General features: G+C 40.8%; 1 protein-coding gene across 14 annotated transcripts in view; it reads right to left on the bottom strand.

The window, feature by feature from the left end:
* The window catches only part of RPS6KA5 (ribosomal protein S6 kinase A5), a 181,163-nt gene that overhangs the window by 35,481 nt on the left and 125,563 nt on the right, over positions 1-20,119 (bottom strand). For 13 of the 14 annotated variants that reach the window (XR_015252076.1, XR_015252077.1, XM_086709003.1 and 10 more), the window contains 2 exons: positions 17,434-17,517; positions 15,371-15,474 (listed from right to left, as the gene is read on the bottom strand). Coding sequence is in view for 11 of the 14 variants with exons in the window: in XM_086709003.1 (XP_086565129.1) it covers positions 15,371-15,474; positions 17,434-17,517 (188 nt within the window). In the remaining 3 variants the exon portion in view is untranslated. Of the gene's footprint in view, positions 1-14,436; positions 14,608-15,370; positions 15,475-17,433; positions 17,518-20,119 lie in introns of those variants that run through there. The other variant, XM_086709013.1, reaches the window with a different exon arrangement.

Genomic DNA, 20,119 nt, shown 5'->3' with positions numbered 1-20,119 from the left:
TTGGAAAAGATCTGCCTAGCCACATGTTAAAATGTATTATGAAACAAGATTGTAAAAGTGAGGTGCTAGCAAAGTAAATCAACAGCCAAATCACATGAACAGAAGAGACAACTTGAAAAACATCCAGGCATATACACAAACTTACATTGTTTTTGAAAAGGGACCAGCCAACATGGGAAATGCCACATTGTTTGACAAATGTGCTGGGGAAACCAGCTATTTGGGAAATAAACGAAGCAAGACCTTGCCCCGTACCACAACCTGAAATGAATTCCAAATGGATTAGGAATTACATGAAAAAAGAAAATCAAATAAAATTAAAACCAGTAATATAAAAATGAATATAAAATTTCTTTCTATTCATGAGTGTTAAGTTTCTGAGAACCTCTGTGGTGAAAGAAATTCACATCTGATTAGCTTAAGAATGTATGGATTGGGGGGCCTGGGTGGCTCAGTAGGTTGGGCATCCAACTCTTGATTTCAGCTAAGGTCTTGATCCCAGGGTCATGGGATCAAGCCCCACATTGGGCTCCATGCTGAGTGTGAAGCCTGCTTAAGATCCTCCCTCTCTCTCTCTCTCTCTCTCTTCTCTACCCCTCTCCCCACCTCATACACACACACACACACACACACACACACACACTCTCTCTCTCTCTCTCTCTCTCAAATTAAAAAAAACAAATGTATGAACTAAAGAGTACTAACACTGAGATTAAAATTAAAACTATGATGGGGAGCAAGATGGGCAGATGGGTAGATATAGAACAAGCAAGGATGGTAAAATAGTCAGGTAGCATCACGGCAGTGTGTGGGCAGGTTTCCACTGTGACAGGTATTCGAACATTTTCATATAAAATGTGGCGGAAAAAGTGAGCTCATGAAAGTGTGCACGTGTTTCTTATGATCACAACAATATAACAATATGGAACTGTCTCAACAATGCTGTTAGTACAGTGGGCAGTGCTCACCTGTCACCCCACTGAGGTCTTTGCTCAAGTGTCACCTTATCAGAGCAGCCTTCTGGAACCATCCGAACAAAAATACCTATTTCCCCACCTTATTCATCCCTCTCCTTTCTTTTCTTTTCCTCCATGGCATTTGAAGACTATTTGTATTTATTGATTGGTTACTCTGATCTCTCCCAGCTAAAATGTAAGCTCTGAGGGAGGAGAGATTCGTTTTAAAGGCAATTTTGTTCAGTGCTTTTTTCCTGGGGCCTAGAACACTGCTTAGCATATAGCAAGTCCTCAACATATACTTCCTGAATAAATACACATCTGATTATTTTCCATTTACGATACCTTGCTCACTCAGGATCTTTCTTCCTCAGTTGCAACAGATGCCTGCAGATAACATCTTTGTTTTTTCACCAATAGCATATGCCTTCTCTTGGGGTGATTCTATTTGTCCTCCATTTCAAAGTTCACAATCTTTCCTATTTTGTGACTTAACATTGTTGATTCTCCCTTGCTGGTTCCCATGTGGTCCCAGAATTACCGGACTACTTATATGCCTGCCTGAGTTAGGAAGTTTTCAGCAAACTTCATTTACTCTAACTAGATAAGAATATTATGGTGCGTCTACTCAATGGTATATTATGCAGCCATTGCAAAATTATGTGTACAAAGAGTCTGTATACATGAGAATGTGTATAACTTTAAGCAAAAACTGGAAAATATGAAGTTATATTTCTAGCATAAGTACAACATTATACAGATGTGAAAGACTAAAAGGAAATATATCAAGATATTGGCAGTGCTGGTCTCTGGGTGTTATTACGGTTTTCCCTTATGTACGTTTTAAACCATAGTGAATGTTACTTTTAGAACAGGAACAACAGAATGAACTTGATTTATAAGATCACAGACCCACGGAGACCAGCACAAGCCTGGCATGGGGGCTGGGAAGTCTTGAACCCTCTGTGGGTATTTCCCACTGCCCAAAAGGCCTTCTTTTCTACCTTCAGCCTCTGCAAGCCTCTGGGTCCTCCTGGCCCAGCCCATGTGGTCTCTCCATCATGAACGCTTCCCTGACACTCTCAGTCCCCAAGGGTCCATGCCACCTTTGTATTTCCATGGCAGTCATCTCACCACTCCAATACTTCCCCAAACTCCTGGTATTATGAATTGTCATCCTTTTATTCACATCTTCCTGAACAGTATACAAGTTTTCTTAGGACAAGAACGTTGCCTCTGTATTTCTCCTCTGCCTTAGGAGGTAAAAACCACCCAGCAAATATTCCACAGATGAATGAAATCAATCACCCTGTTGTCTGGGCCGGTACTTCCCAATCCCTTACCTGAAATAAGCATTCAGCTCTAGGAAAGAAAACAGCAGCACAGAACCAAGTGTGAGCCATGGGACAGCATGAAGCAACTTTCCAGGAGTCATTTTGTACTTGACCCCAGTCCCAGCTGCTCTGAGTTCTTAGGCAAGACAAGCCTCAGTTTCCTTGTCTGTAAAACAGCACATGCAGCTACCTGTTTTCCAGGGCTGTAAGGATTCCAGGAAATGCTATGTGGGACTTCTCGGCACAGAGGCTGGCACGCGGCTGTGCCCTGGGGAGCCTCCCCCTCTGTGGGGCTACTCCAGGACTGTTCCTGCTCTCAGACACTGGCTGCCAGAGGGGACACTTCCCTTTGGCTGTTACCAAATCCTTCCTTGATCCACCTACCCCGTCTTTCTTTAGACATTGCCAGTAAGAATAATAAAATGAGATTCTTTACCAACTCCTGCAAAATCCGGGACTCTACTCAAAATCTCAGCCAGTAATCCCTGGGAGCCCCCAGGGCATGTCTTAAGTGAGCTATAAATACTCTTCTTCACTCTACATAAAGCATCTCCTTTCCTTCTCTTGCCTCACAAGCCACCTGAGGGGTGCTCACTCCTGCCATGGCTTCTGGTGCAGAAGAGAGAACATTTCTGGTCCCCGTGAGGTTTGAGGACGTAAAGATGTATGCACGATCTTGTAAAGATTTTGGTAAGAGAGCTTTCTTTTTCTTTTCAACGTATAGCATCTTCTCCCTAAAAGTGATGGATACGACCTAGACTTGCCTCCCCCCCCCCCCCCCCCCAGGGCCAAGGCCTCTGAGGACCGAGCTGATCTGCCTGGGCTCCTCCTCCTTGCACTCTCATGCACTTAGTGGGTCTACCAGACGGCTTTATCAGACATGCCTGAATGTGTCTTAATCACAGGGTGGGTGCAGATTTAGGCTAAAGCTGGGACCCCACTACACTGACTCTGGTTTTTGTTGGCAGACCTCATCCCTGTCCCTCTTCCTTTCTCTCTTTTCTGTGACCCGGACGATGCTCACGAAGCTTTTACTTCACCCACTCCATTATCTCTGCTGGAGCACCTTTCCTTAATGGGCAGGATGAAAGGGATTCGAGAAGGTGGAGAACCACACCTTGGTGATGTAGGACCAAGTGGCTGCAAGGGACAGTAAACTAAAAGCAGTATTTCAAGTCAAGAACAGAGTGAAATGCAAAGAATTTCAAAGAGATTGCTAAAGGGAAAAGAGCCAAGGTCAGAGCAAAGAGCCAATACAGAGCCAAGAGTATCACCCAAAAGGTTTGAGGCCCTTCCCGGGAGGCGCTGGAGAACCATGAGCATCTAAGGAACAGTAAGATTACTCCAGAAACTGAACCAAATGAGTCACAAAGGCAGAAGGCCACCTCCACAGCCTCTCCCAGTACGGATGAGGCTGACCTTTCAGACTTCAGGTGGATGGGACCAGTGGAGAGCCGACTGGGTGGTAATGAGAGGTGGTGATAAGTACCTCCACAGAGCCTCGCCGGGAACAACCCAAGGCCAGGTCTCAGGGGGAGCACTGACAGACTACAGTAACCATTCTAATAGCGCCTCTGGCGGGTCCTTCCCACAGTTGGAAGGATTCTTCCTATGTTCTGTTCAGGGCTCTAAGCCCTCTAGTGCCCTAGAGAGTGAGTGCTTCAGAGGACAAGTTCATGATACAGCAGGATTCAACTCTATCCCCACACGTCATGCAAGGGCAGCAGGAGTAAGCCGAGCTGAAGGACGATTAAGGCAGTTAAGACAGAAAGCTGAGGGCAGGGTCATGTCCATCCCGTTCCTCTCCCAGCTGCAGCCTCCCGGCACTGGACTCTGCCCTCCAGCTGCTGCAATTGTGTCACAGAGAAGAACATGTAGATGAATCGCTATTGTGACACACGTCATCGGATTTGGGGGGGGGGGGGACTAGTCAAAACCACCTCAAGAAACACAGATGCTGCTACTGGGTACAAAAATACAGAAAATGAGGAAGAGAATAAAAAAATGAGCAGCACACTGGGAATCAAGAAGCCTTTTTAAAATACGCTGATAAAGGATTTTATCATGAAAATATGAGAGACACGGAAGCCATGGGGGAAAAATGATCTCTTAAAACAGGGCAAGAAATAATAATGCTTGCCAAGGTTATTCTATGTGTAACTCTAAAAGCAAGACATTCGTAAACATAACATTTAAAAAAATACAAATGAACTAATTCAAGATGTTACTAATCAGCATGCATAAAAGAATACAAGAAAACTACTATCTTAATTTTGTTTTAGAAGACTATAATAAGGCCACACAAAATCAACGTAATTCCCTAAAGACAGACACTCTTTCGGAGGACAAATAAGAAATTAATCACCTAAGGCAGAGGTCAGCAAACATTTTGTAAGGGCCCATGGCACGCAGACTTCTAAGATGGTCTCCAATGATCGTGGTCTCCTTATATTCACAGCAATCTCCTTGGGTCATCCCCTCCCTTCAGATGTGCGTGGGACCTGGTAACTTGCTTATAAACAATACTATCAGTAAAGGTGACAGGATACCGCTTTCATGATTAGGTTACAAAACAGTCCAGCCACCTGGGAGACGCTTCCCGTTCCTTCCCGGTTTGCATGCCTTGAGGAACCAAACGGCCATGTTAGATAGGCCCAGGTGGCAAGGAACTGAGGGTGGTCTTTGGCCCACAGCCAGCCAGGACCGGAGGCCCTCAATGCAACAACCGCGAGGAACTCAATCCTGCTGACAAGCACACGTGCTTGGAAGCAGATCGTCTCCCAGGTGGGCCTGGAGACAACGACAGCCCAGCACTTTGCAGCCTGTGAGTGACCTGGAAGTGGAGGGTCTGGCTGAGCTGTGCCCAGATTCCTCATCCCCAGGAACTCTGAGAGAGTTAATGTATGTTGTTCTAAGCCACTGCGTTTTCAGGCAGTTTCTCACTGGGCAATGGATGACGGATAACCAGTGAAAGGCCAGATAATAAATACTTCAGGCTTTGTAAGCTACATAGTCTCTGGGCCAAATATTCATCTCTGCTGCAGTGGCCCCCAAAGCAGCCAGAGGGGATACCCCAATGAAGGAGCCCAGCTGGGTTCTAATAAAATGTTACTAATGGACAGTGAAACTCAAAATTTCATAGAATATTCACATGGCACAAAATATCGTTCATCTTTTGACTTTTTCAACCATTTAAGAATGCAAAAACCAGCTCCCAGGCCACAAGAGAACAGGTAGCAGGATGGATTTGGCCTGTGGGTTGTAGTTTGCTAACCTCCTGACCTAAAAGGTACAGCAAGAGCTCTGTTGAGTATTATTTTGATAACACTTAGACCTGAATTTATAGAACACTATGCTATATACAACGAAACACACTAATAAAGCCAAATAAAACAGATAATGAAATGCCAAATAAACATCGCATGGCAAATATTTTCTACATTTCAGAGTCAGAGAAATTGAGGCAAAGAAACGCCCCTGTCAGAGATGACGGAAGAAGTGCAAATAGAACCTGTATGTCCTGATTCTCAGGTGAGGACACAGGATTCAACTACCATGGGTAACAAAGCCCCAGTCAAGTAAAGAGGAGGCGCAGACAGAACTGATGGAGATACTGTGATCGGGTGGACCCCTCCCCACAGAGCCCAGGAGAAGTTCTACACAGAAGGGGAATAAAGGCTAGTGGGGACACACATGGAAAGCACACGCCACATACATGAACTAAAAATAAGACACGGACTCAGAAAAGCTAATGAAAGGTTTATCCTAGATAAAACTATCTTCACTTCCCTAAAGCAATGTCAGGAAGAAACAACAAAACTACTCTATGTTGTTTAAATTTTTTTGAAGCTTATTTATTTATTTTTGAGAGAGACAGAGACAGTGCAAGTGGGGAAGGGGCAGAGAGAGAGAATCCCAAGCAGGCTCCGTGTTGCCAGCTCAGAGCCTGATGCAGGGCTTGAACCCACAAAACAGCAAGATCGTGACCTGCGCTGAAACCAAGAGCCTGAAGCCTAACCTGCTAAGCCACCCAGGTGCCCCAACTAGTCTATGTTCTTTAGAGGAAAGAACCAGGATTGATGGGCAGAGGTTAGAGGAAGCTTATTGCAACTTACGTTAAGGGGGCAGGATTTTATACAATCAAAGTTGTTCATTAATGGAAGGGGCTTTCTTGAAAATACCTTATACAACTGTGCTCACCGCTCATGGACGGCGCTCAGACAGAAGGCAGAGGACTACAGGACCCTGTTGAAGGGACTCTTACATCAGGGAGAAACTTTTCCTATCATTCTTCTTCTTCTTTTTTAAAAATTTATTTGGGGGGAGGGGTACAGGCATGTGCAAGTGCACGCAGGGGAGGGGGCAGAAAGAGAGGGAGAGAATCTCAAGCAGGCTGCACGCTGTCAGTGCAGAGCCCAAAACAGGGCATGATCCCACACACCGTGAGATCATGACCTTGAGCCGACATCAAGAGTTGGACACTGAACCAACTTGAATCACCCAGGCGACCCCTCTCATTCTTATTACATTTTGAAATTTGACATACCAGAAAAACATGCCTGCTCTCATTTTAGGCTATGTCTAGACAACAAGAGCAGGTAGATAACTTGGATAAGATGTTCTTTTGAAACACCTCAAGTCAAAGCTCTAGAAAGTATACGGCATTCAGGGAAGATCACAAAAATTCAGGAATGGAAGGGTTCAATGATGAAGAAAGTCCCTGGCTAATTAATACAGGGGACAAGATAATGATATATTTATCTGAATGGTACATTTTTTTCCACTTTTTAAATTTATGTGTTTTTTTTTAATTGAAGTCAAGTTGACACCAAATGTTATGTTAGTTTCAGGTGTCCAGTGTAGTGACAAGACTGTATGTTATTCTCTGCTCACCACAAGTATAGCTACCTACATACACTATTACACTATTACACTATCACTATTACTACAACACTATTACACTACCATTTACTTATTCCCTATGCTGTGTTTTTTTATCCCTGGGACTTATTCTTTCCATACTCGAAGTCTATTATCTCCTCCCCCCTTCACCCATTTTGCACCCCCCCCCACCCTGCCACTTATCTCCTCCCCTCTGGCAACCATCAGTTTGTTTTCTGTATTTATGGGTCTGTTTCTGCATTTTTTGTTTGCTAGTTTGTTTGGCTTTTTAGATTCCATGTATAAACGAAATTATATGGTATTTGTCTTTCTTTGACTTACTTCACATAACATAATACTCTCTAGGTCCAGCCATGTTGTTGCAAATGGCAAAAATATCATCCTCTTTTACAGCTGAGTAATATCCCATTGTATATATACTGGATGGTGCATATTTTTAAAAGAACATACTATGAAAGACTTTATACCAGGAAGACAATCAGAACGATTACTTTGAAAGGAAAAGGTAGTTTAGGATAACCGAATGATGACACAGTTTATAAATTTCAGTAACAACAACAAAAACCCCCAAACCACGAAATCATGGGTCAACACTAAGCTTTAAAAAAAATTATTAATAACATGACCAAATGGATAATTGATTAAAAGGAAAGAATGTTATCTAAGTTCTTGAAAAATATTTTCTAGTTTTAAGAATTTAGACACTCTGATTCAGGCTCTTTCTCTTTCTAAAACCAGAATGTCAAATGATTGACCTAAAGGCAATAAAATCAATTTAAATTTGAGTATCACATGGCTTATAACATTCCTGCCATCATAAGCAGCAATATACCTCTCTGCAGGCAGACCTGTGGAGGAAAGGAAAACTGGAAAAAGGAGACTGCTTGTGGATGTGGAATCATAAAGTGGGGAATCAGTCAGAGGAGATACTATTTAATATCATCAGATTAAGGCTAGCTTTGCACCTGTCACCATGACAGGTATGACCTTGCAAAGGAACCCAAATTCTCAAGACCATGACCAAGGTTTCCTATAATCCTGAAGCATTTTCAGACTGTCAAAAGGCCCATTTAAAATAAGCAAAGTAATATTTTAAAATTTTAATAACAGGCATGACTTTAACTATGATTTTAACAAGAAATATTACTGATCACTTCACTTCAGTATTAAACAAATTGGAACAGTGAGAAATAATTTCCTTCCTAATCTGTCCTGTAATAAGCATGTTAAGAAAAATTTAAGTTTTACTAAAATAACGGTGATGTACAATAAGCTTCTGACATAAAAAGTGTGCCCTTTGGTAAGTTCTGACATATGTATACACCTGTGAAATCATTGCCACAAAGTAAGTGACATAGATAGCCAATCACCCTCCAAAGTTTCCTGGTGTCCCTTTGTCATCTCTACTGCCCTTCCCCAATCAACTGGCCCTCAATGAATTCCCACATTTGAGCCAGTTTATATCCCCCAGAACCTCTTGAATGAAGGGAAAGATGAGTCACCTTAAGGAAGGACCCTGAAAATTTATACTGTTACTCTTTCTCCCAGCCTTCCCCAAAGGGGCCCACAGCTTTTTAATGGAGGAACTGTACATTGGTGAGAAGGAAATAACCAGACTTCTGGGGCCTACTGGACTCTGGCTCTGAACTGGCACTAATTCCAGGAGATCCCTGTGCCCACCAGTCAGAGTAGGGGCTTATGCGGTCATGAGTTCAAGCCCCGTATTGGGCTCCGTAGTGGTATAAAGCCTAGTTGAAAAAAAAAAAAGTTCCCACCAAGCAAATTAAAACAAACAAAAAACTTATGGGGTGCCTGGGTGGTTCAGTTGTTTTGAGCATCCAACTCTTGATTTTGGCTTGGGTCATTACCCCAGGATCGTGGGATTGGGCCCCCCATCGGACTCCATGCTCATTATAGAGCCTACTTAAGACTCTCTCTCTCCCTCTGCCCCTCCCCACCATTCATGCACGTGTGTGCATTCTCTCTCTATGCTAAAACGAGAAAAAAAAAAGAGTAGGGATTTATGGAGATCAGGTGACCAATGGAGTTCCAGCTCCATCTCACGATGGCTTCAGTGGGTCCCGGACACCATCCTGTGGTTATTTTCCCAGTTCCAGAATGCATATTTGGAAGAGACATATTTAGCAGCTGGCACAATCCCGTATTAGTTCCCTGACCTGTGGAGTGAAGGCAATTATAGTGGGAAAGGCAAAATGGAAGCCATTAGAACTGGCTCTACCTAGAAAAATTGTAAAACCAAAAGCAATATCACATTTCTAGGGGACTGCAGAAATTAGTGCCACCATTAGAGACTTGAAAGATGTAGGAGTGGTGATTCCTACCCATCTCCTCACCGATTTGGCCTGTACAGAAGACAGATAGATCTTGGAGATGACACTGGAGTATCATAAATTTAACCAGGTGGTGACTTCAACTGCAGTGCTGTACCCGAATGTGGTTGCATTGCTTGAGCAAATTAACACACAGCTGGTACGCAGCTACTGATCTGGCATATGTCCTTTCCCCACCACTGTCCATAAGGCCCAACAAAAGGAGTTTCTTTCAGCTGGCAAGGCCAGCAATATACCCTCCCTGTCCTACCTCAGGGGTGTATCAACTCTCTAGCCTGATGTCATAATTTAGTTCATAAGACTCTTGATTGCCTTTCTCTTCTATAAGATACACACTGATATGTTACATTGATGACCTTATGCTCACTGAACCTGGTGAGCAAGAAGTAGCCACTACTCTAGACTGATTGGCAAGAGAGTGGAAAATAAATCTAACTAAAATTCAGAGGCCTTCTACTTTAGTGGTTTCTAGGGGTCTAGTGGTGTGGAGTGCATCAGCTACCATTTCCAAGGTGAAGGAGAAGTTGTTGCATCTAACCCATCCTACAACCAAAAAAGATGCACAATCCCTATGGGCCTCTTTGGATTTTGGAGGTAACATATTCCTCATTTGGGAGTATGGCTCCCGCCTGTTTACCAAATGACCTGAAAAGCTGCTGTTGAGGGGGGCCCAGAACAAGAGACGGCTCTGCAACAGGTCCAGGCTGCTGTTCAAGCTGCTTTGCCACTTGGGCCATATGTTCCAGCAGATTCAGTAGTCCTTGATGTGTCAGTGGTAGATACAGATGCGTTCGGAGCCTCTGGCCCCTATCAGTGAATTAGAGCACAAAGTCTTAGGATTTTGGAGCAAAACCCTGCCATCTTCTGCAGAAAACTACTCCCCTTTTGAGAAACAGCTCTTGGTCTGCTACTGGGCCTTAACAGAGACTGAACACTTAACTATGGCCCTCCAAGTTCCACTGAGACCTGAAATACCCATCACTAATCGGGTGTTATCTGATCCATCAAGCCATAAAGTTGGGTGTGCACTGCAGCCCTCCATCATCAAATGGAAGCAGTATGCACCAGATGGGGCCTGAGCAGGCCGCGGAGGCACAGGAAGTGACATGAAAAAGTGGCCCAAATGCCCAGTCCCCACTCCTGCTACGATGCCTTCTTCCTCTCAGCCTGCATCTCTGGCCTCATGGGTTGTTCCCTAGGACAGCTGACAGAGGAAGAGAAGACTCAGGGTCTCGTTTACAGACTGTTCTGCATGACATGAAGGCACCGCCTGAGAGGGCCAGCTGCAGTGCTACACACCCCCGAAGGACATGCTGAAGGGAGATCCTCCCAGTAGGAAGAGCACGGGCAGTGTACCCGGATGTTCATTTTGTGTGGGAGGAGAAATGGCTGGACATCCAACTTTATATTGATTGATGGGCAGTGGCCAATGGTTTGGCTGGATGGTCAGGGACTTGGAAGAAACAAGATTGGAATACTGAGGACAAGGAAGTCTGGTTGACCAAGATATCTGGGGAAGAGGCATGTGGATAGACCTCTCTGAATGGGGAGGAAAAAATGTGACGATATCTGTGTCCTATGGGAAGGCTCACCAGAGGGTAGCCTCAGCAGGGAGGATTTTAATAATGAAGTGGATAGGGTGATCTGTTGTGTAGACAGCAGTCAGTCTCTTTCTCCAGTCCACCCTGTCATCATGCAGTGGGCCATGAACAAAGTGGCCATGGTGGTAGGGAAGGTTATATGTGGGCCCAGCAATGTGGACTTCTACTCACCAAGGCTGACCCGGCTACGGCTACCGCTGAGTGCCCAATCTGCACCAACACTGATTGTCCAAGATGGCACCAATTCCCAGGGTGCTCAGCCAGTTACATGGTGGCAGGTTGATTACATGGGACTACTTCCATTACGGAAGGGGCAATGTTTCATTCTAAATAGAACAGACACTCTGGATGTGGATTTGCTTTTCCCGATGAGCTGCTTCTGCCAAAACTACCATCTGTGAACTTACAAAATGCCTTATGTGCTGTCATGGTATTCTACACAGTGTTGCTTCTAATCAAGTAACCCACTGCACAGCAAAAGAAGTGCAGCAGTGGGCCCATGCTCATGGATTCACTGGTCTTACCAAGTTCTCCACTATCTTGGAGCAGATGGCTTGACAGGACAGTGGAATGGCCTTTTGAAGACACAGTTAGAGTGTGAGCTAGGTGGCAATATGTTGCAGGAATCTGGCAAGGTTCTCCAGAAGACTGTCAATGCTCTGAATCAACATCCAATATATTGTGCCTTTTATCCCATACCAGGATTCATGGGTCCAGAAATGATGGGGTAGAACTGGGAATGGCACCCCTCACTATTCCCCCCCAAGTGATTCACTAGCCAAGTGTGTGCTTCCTGTTCCCATGACTTTATGCTCTGCTAGTCGAGAGGTCTTAGTTCTAGGAAAAGGATGCTTCCACCAAGAGACACATGATTCCACTGAGCTGGAAATTCAGACAGCCACCCAGCCACTTTGGGCTCCTAAAGCCTCTGAAGCAATCGGAGGGAGTTCTGTGCTGGTTGTGGTGAATGATCCTTGCTACCAAGGAGGAAATTGTGGACTACTACTCCCCAGGGAAAGTAAGGAAGAGTGTCTGAAATGCAGGAGATCTCTTAGGGTATGTTAGTATTACCATGTTCTGTGATTAAGGTCAATTGAAAACTACAATAACCCAATCTAGGTAGAACTACTAAAAGCCCAGATTCTTCAGGAAGGACTGTTTGGATCACCTCAGAAGGTGCTGAAGGCAAGGAGAATACAGAGCAGGTAGTAGAAGCAGGTAGTTATAAATACCAGCTATGACTCCATAACCAGTTACAGAAATGAGGACTGTAATTATTGTATTTCCTCATTTAGTTATGAATATATCTGTGTGGTTGTACGTGTGCATAAATAATTTAAATGTATATATTTGTTACAGATATGTCTTTTGTTTTCTTCCCTTTCTTATTCCTTTATCATGTAAGATAAGATGTACTGACTTTATATCATGGTATTTAAGTATTGTTAATTTTTTTCACAGTATCTAAGTTAGGGGATTTCAAGAAGGGAGAATATCACTTAGGGGTTGTATGTAAGGGGTTAGTGGGTTTTGGTTGTATGAGGGATAACTGTATCACGTTAGGTGGAATTAGGACCTTGTTATTGCCTTTATGGAGACGAAGACAGTTTGAGGAGATGTGCATGGCTGCCAAACTGACGAGAGGGGGACATGTGATGGTTAATCTGAAGTGTCATTTGACCAGGCTACAGGTTGCCCAAATTAAACTTTCTGGGCATGTCTGTGAAGGTGTTTCTCAATGAGATCATCAGCATCTGAACTGGGGGACTCCAGTAAAGCAGAATCCTCTCCTCAGTGTGGATGGGCAGCAATGAATCCCTTAAAGGTCTGAGTAGAAACAAAAAGCAGAGGAAGGGAGGATTCAGTCCCCCTTGCTGCCTGCCCGCTTGACACCGGTCACTGGTCTTCTGCCACTGGACTGGGTTTTACACCATGGATTCCTCTCGTTCTCAGGCCTGGCTTTCCTGGGTCTCCGGCTTGCAGATGCAGATCATGGGACTCCTCAGCCTCTATAATCTTGCGAGCCGATTCCACATAATACGTCTCCTTTTATACATACTTGCGTGCACGTACACACACACACACACACACACACACACACACACACACACACACACACACCCTATTGGTTTTGTTCCTCTGGAGAACCCTGATACAGTCTCGCTCTTTATTTGTAGCCATTCTAGTGACTACACAGTGGTATCTCACTGTGGTTTAGTTTGCATTTCCCTAAAGACTAATGATGTTGGTCATCTTTTCACGTGCTTAGTTACCACTCATAGATCTTCTCTGGTGAACTGTTAAACTCTTTTGCCCATTTTTCAAAATAGGTTTTTTTTTTCCCCCTTGAGTTTTGAGAGTTATTTATGTATTCTGGAAGCCAGTCCTTTATCATATCCAGGATTTGTAATTTTCTCCCAGTCTGGGTTTGTCTTTCCATTCTCTTAGTTTCTTTTGAAAAGCTCATGCACGCATGTACTTAATTTTGAGGAAGCCCTATTTATCAGTGTTTTCTTTGATTGATTACACTTTTGGTGTCCTAAGAAATCTTTGCCTAACCCAAAATCACAAAGATTTTCATTTGTTTTCTTCCAGAAATTTTGTAGTTTTAGGTTTTACGTTTAGGTCTGTGATCTATTTTTAGTGAATTTTTCTATACAGTGCAAAGTATTTATTCAAGTTAATTTTTCCCCATATGATAGCCAATGGTTCTAGCATCTGTTGAAGAGACTATCTTTTTTCCACTAAATTGACGTTGTGCCTTTGTTAAAAAAAAAATCAGTTGCTTATATTTCTGTGATTCCATGTCTGGGCTTTGTATTTTACCGATGATTTGTCTATCTTAATATGAACACCACAGTGTCTTAATTACTGTAGCCTGCAAACCTTGAAATCAACTTTGGTCTACTTTTTCAAAGGTGATGTGGCTATTCTAGGTCCTCCACATATCTCTATGCATTTTAGGTTGTCAATTTCTGTAAGAAAAAAAAAAAAAAAGCCTGCTGGGATTGGGATTCTGTTGAATCTACAGATCAGTTCAGAGAGAGATCACATCTTAACTATACTGAGTAGCTCCCAAACACATGTGTGTTTATCCATACTTCGCTGAATACTTTTGGGGTACCTTCTGCAAATCTCTGGACTTCTCTCTGGACTCTGCCCTGCAAACTCTAGCTGCCTGGTCTTCCTGGACTCTCACTTCCATCTCCTCAACTCTGCCTGGGTTTCCCCTCCCTGTGCTGCAGCCTAGATACTCTCTCAAGGCAGTAAGCTGGGCAATCATAGCGCTCACCTCGTTTATTTTCCGTCACTGTGTTCACTGTCCTTCATTGCTAGATGTTCAATGTCTTCAATATTGCTGTTGCATACATTTTGCCCATTTTAAAAACTGTTTCAGGCAGGAAAGTAAATCCAGGTCCCTGTTATTCCATCTTGGTAAGGAGTGGAAGTCTCAATTTTTAATTTTTAATGTCAAATCTGTTCTCAAAGTTATAAAATTCAAGTAAAAACAGGACAAAAACATAACTAGTAATTAGTATAAAGTTTTATCACTGTTCGTTTATTTGTTCATTAACTCATTTCATTCCAAAAATATTTATTGAATTCTGCATAGTAAGCACTGTGCTAGCACGTGAGCATACAACGCTGAAGATCAAAGCCAGACATGCCCCTTGCTCTCACAGAGCTTACAATCTAGTGGGACAGACAGACATTAATCAAATAACTATGAACAAAAATGTAACACTGCAATTGCGATAACTGCTATGACGGAAAAGAATAGAATAATGCTATGATAACCTATAAGAGGGTGGTTTTATGGTATTTGTTTCTACTGAGAGTATGTAGCCAGGAGTTGAAGAGATCACTACTGTTTCTTTATTTGCAAAGAAATTACATTCAGTATACAGTGGGAAAAAAGTACCCAACAAATACAGTTCTCAATATATGATGTACTAGGTTAAGACAATATGCTAAGTGCTTTGGAGCACACAAAAATTTTGACACTATCCTTATGAGACTTAAGATCTAACTGGGCACATAAAATATAGAGAAATATAAAGGCTATGTATGTACATTCTATGTGAATATAAATGAAAATTTACCACGAACGTTATTTTGTCTATCTTCATGAAAAACATTATCTTTTCTATCAGCCTATAATTGCAGAAATTTGGTTAAGTTCCTTTGATAAAACAATATATTTATTTTATTTTGTTAAGTCTTACCTAGATATCTCAGCTTGGGAATTCTTCTCTCCATCAACAGTGAAAGGAGACGCTCCAGTTAGTAACTCATACATTAGAACACCTAAACTCCACCAGTCAACTGCCTATAAAACAACAATGTCATTTTATAGAATATGAATATATATTTCATAAGAAAAAATGAACAAAATAAAGCTATATATTTGGAAAATATTTTAACCAAGAGGTTTTGTATATAACTTTCTGTGTAAGGAGTATGAAATTAAGCACTTGCACGAAAGACATTTAGAGGACAAATATCGAGGTATCCTCACAAAAGAATGTAAACATAGTAAAGTCAATTAAGGGGCTAAAAGTGTTTTCATTATTTCCTAAATCATTAAGTAATAGTTTCAGTTTGGTTAATTTTTTTTTAATTTCTATTTATTTTTTTAACTTTTTTTAAAGTTTATTTATTTTGAGAGAGAGAGAGTGAGTGAGTGGAACAGAGCAGAGAGAGAGGGAGACAGAGAATCCCAAGCAGGCTCTGCACTGTCAGTACAGAGCCCGATGCAGGTCTCGAACCTGTGAACGGTGAGATGATGACCAAAGCTGAAGTCAAACATGTTAAGTGAGCTACCCAGGCACCCTAATTAAAAAAAAATTGTAAATTTAAAATAAATTTAAAAAATTTTAAGTAAAATCTTTACACTTATGATGGAGGGGAAAAGGGAGCATTCAGCATTATTTATTTGTTTTTGAGAGAGAGAGAGAAGGCACATGAGTAAGCTAGGGGCAGAGAGAGAGAGAGAGAGAGAGAGAGAGAGAGAGAGAATCCCAAAAGGTGAAGAGAGAGAGGGAGACGGAGAGCGGAGCCCAGAGTGATGCTCACGCTCACCCAATGCGGGGCTCGATCTCACGAACCAAACCATGAGACCATGACCTGAGACAAAGTCAGATGCTTAACCGACTGAGCCACCCAGGCACCCCATTCAGCATTTTTATTGATTATTCTGCTCCAATAAGTATCATGAAATTCCTTGAACTTAAAGGGCAAAAACGAAAATGGTTGTTTTCATAACCACATAAATCAATTCCTCTTATAGAAACATTCACATACATCTTCATTTGTGTGAGCCATCCCTTTTTTGGGAAGCATGAAGACACTTAATACAAAATAAAAGGATATCTAAAAAAAAAAAAAAGCAATCTAAATTGGAAACCAATTTATAAATGTAGTTACCTGAACTGAGAGCATACCAAATTATATATAATTTAGGAATTTTGATATATTGCAAATTAGTTCTTTTATAATTAGGCAAATCAAGATTTCAGTAATTTCTTGAATACACAAGCTTATACCAATGAGATATTAACTGGATGCTAAAATTTTTAACTCTGCGTCCCAACTTCAGGGCAAAGGTTTCAGAGATATGATGCAAAATTTATGAACCTAGAGCTATTTTAAAGAAAATACATAACCATGACATATGAAACATGATCAGGCAGACTGCAATCATAAAAGGAACAGTGTGGAGGCAGGTACGTTGATAAGCACTTTGCATATATTGTCACACTTAATTTAACTCAAAGTTGTCAAGCTGTTCCATGAATGGGAAAGAGTATTTATTGACTAGCTCTATTCTGGACCTCAGGTATGTAGGAATTCTAGGAGGTTCTAAAAGGTTTTCTTTCCTAAAAATTGGTTATTTAGGATGGGACTAAACAAATCTGTACCCTTTAATACAGGAAAAAATAGATTTTATAACAAAACTACTCAGAATGCTTCTTCTACAATCTTCATTTTGCACTTACAAAGGCAAGTGAGGTTTTTAGAGGGCTTAGGAAAACAGACTATCTTGAATCCTTGACTATCTCCAAGGATTGTTAGTATGCTTATTTCTACTGAAGAGATAATCAACAGTCTTTTTCCTCTAAAACACTAGATACCATAATGTGTTCATATATACAAAGCAAAAGAGAGAAAACAATGAACGTAAGACAACACTAGAAAGAGGGCTCTGTTGAAGAGACTGTACTCAAGTTATTAACTAGGATTCTTACTGTACATTTTATAGAGATATATAAAGAAGTACAGAACATACCTTGTCATGTCCTGAATCTCCCCCTCTGACAATGTCTGGTGCCATGTATTCGATAGTTCCACAAAAGGAATATGCTCTTTCACCCTTAAACAATCAAACAAACAAAAAGGCATTTGATTTCAAACTAGTCTGACAAGTGACAAAAAGGAAAGTTAATACTACATGTTACTGGTCAAGATAAACCACAGTAGCAAAGTAGTGGTAGAATCTGCTTGACAGACTCTCCCCTGCTTCTCACCAGGACAGATCATCACCTGTATAGTCAGTCCTGGGTGAATGTCCTGTTGAAAGACTTTGATGCCTGAAAATCTACCACCATCCATCCACCCATCCATCCACCCACCCACCCATCCAGCCGCCCATCCATCCATTCATCTATCTGTTCTTCTTTGCTGTATGTATGTATATTTCAATTAGTGGTTTCTTGTATGATTCTCTTTGTAAAACTTCAAATAGTCCTAGTAGGGTACCAAGAACTGTCTAATACTTTACTACTTTATTTCCAGATCAGCAACATTGAGAAAACACTGCGAAACCTTAAGGAAAAAAAAAAAAAAAAAAAGACAGAGACCAAATGCTAAGAAGGGAATAGGGAGCCCAGAGATGAAAAATGATGAAAAAAATTCTTCCTACCTTATTTTTTCTAGGTTTGGCACTGCCAATCATATGCTCAGTAATGATGAGCGGAAGTATTTTTATAAAAAGACTGTCCTTAAAGACAGTTATTTCTCTTTTGTAGGGCTTTAAAAAGGTCTAGATTTGAAAACTAAATTTTTTAATGGATCAACTGTGTCATATGACTCATCCCAATGAAACAGAAGAAATATCTAAATTATTATACAGATATATAAAATAAAAAAAAGAACTCCTCTTTAATGGGACACAATTAATATGGCTGTACCTGAAACATTTTAAGGCACTTTGGTGCCATTAAAATATTTTAAAAAACTAAAGGAAGCTTTTCAATTTGTACTTTATTCTTCCTCCATCAGTAAGATTTTGAGATATAGGCATTCTTCTTATTTGCCAATTTCAAATGTAAAGAACATTACTCTAGCAATGTTACAGAATCAGCAGAAGTCCTCTATTTGTGTAAAGTTAAGCTCAAAGACAATACATGTAATGAACTGATATAAACACTTTAGTAACAAATATATTAAAACTACTAAATTGTAATTATATTAGATGGTTTAAGATTCATTTCTTTCTTTTTTATACTACATATGCTGAAAGATTACTATTCCTGAGTATAACAAAAAGAAATAACTTACTTATGCTTAGATCTGCAGAAAATTTTTTTTGTTACCTGGCAGAATATTGTCAATAAGTAGCTAATATAAACCATATATCAAGTATCATTATCTCTCTGCTTCATCATTACAGTACCAAATGCAAATTTTGTATCAAACTACAGAAAAATTAAAGCTAAATAAAATTGATTCCATTTAATTTACATATAAAAAGTAATGAATAATTTTAAACTTTGTTAGACATGCTTAGAAAAAATGTGTATATTAAGAAGCATTCATCTGTTCCCTGACTTATTTAAAAAGAAATACTACAAAATTACTCTTAAAAAAAATCCAAACTTCATAAAACCAGTGTTTTTAGTTAATACGCTATTTAGTATACAACAGCCTTTTTTTGGGTGAGCAAAAATCACTGTGTAGTTGACATAAAGAAACACGAAAATTACTGAATCATTGTATTTATCATTTGATCTCATCTAACAAATACCTTTAAACCATTATATCCTAAATCAAGTTTAGATATCCTGAAAAAAATATAAATAATACTACAAACTGTTTTATGAGTAAAAAGAATGAGTTTGATTTATTGCTTCTCTAGATTTTATTTATTTAGAAAACTAGTCTTTTTAGCAAATATAAACTTTCACTGCCATTAATAGGCAGCTCCATGTCACAAACCATTTTGAAATCATGCACTTTTCCTTCTAAGTATGAGACAATGATTCAATTTTACAGTTATGAAAATATACACTCTCTTCTTCAAAATACTAGATATTCATGAAGTTTAGTGTTCAAAGGGTATAAGGCACATAGATCTTACTGATGAATGCCAGAAAGGTCTGACAGTCACCCCCACTTCTCATGTTTTACTTTCTCTGGCAACGAGAACTATGCAGCTCAGCTCTTGAAGGTCTCAACAGAGAGGAAGCTCAGAACCATATTACGTGCTCAAAGATAATCTCATCCAACCTTCTCCGTATGAGTTTTGAGCTCCCTTTAAATCACTTTAGCTTCTCTGTTTTGTGTTTATTTGTTTGGGGGTGGTGGGTAGTGGAGGGGAGTAGGCAGTATCTACATTAATAAATAATTAATAATTACCTATTTGATCGAAATTCTAGGAGACAGAAAAATTAAAGCTTAAGTTTTGGGAAGTTCCAGTTACTGAGAAACAAGAGTGAAAAGCATTAGGAAAAGCATTTCTTAAGTTTCTCTGTTATTTTAAAACATTGCCATTTTAGCCTCTTGCAGTTCTGTATCTGCTTCCTCTTCCTCTGCCCCAATGGTAGTGTTACTCCCTCTGGGTTTTAAGTTTTAGTGTGTCAGCCTTGATTTCCTGAGAGTTTATCTTCTATGTGCAAAAATATCCCCAACTTACTTTTGAATTTGTATTTATCTGCTTAGGAAGATGCATGTTATCTGGAAAGTATACAGAATGC

This window comes from Puma concolor, chromosome B3 (assembly GCF_028749965.1).
Source record: "Puma concolor isolate L17-30 chromosome B3, mPumCon1.1.hap2, whole genome shotgun sequence".
Taxonomy (NCBI): Eukaryota; Metazoa; Chordata; class Mammalia; order Carnivora; family Felidae; genus Puma; species Puma concolor.
This window is presented reverse-complemented; position numbering and strand designations above follow the sequence as displayed.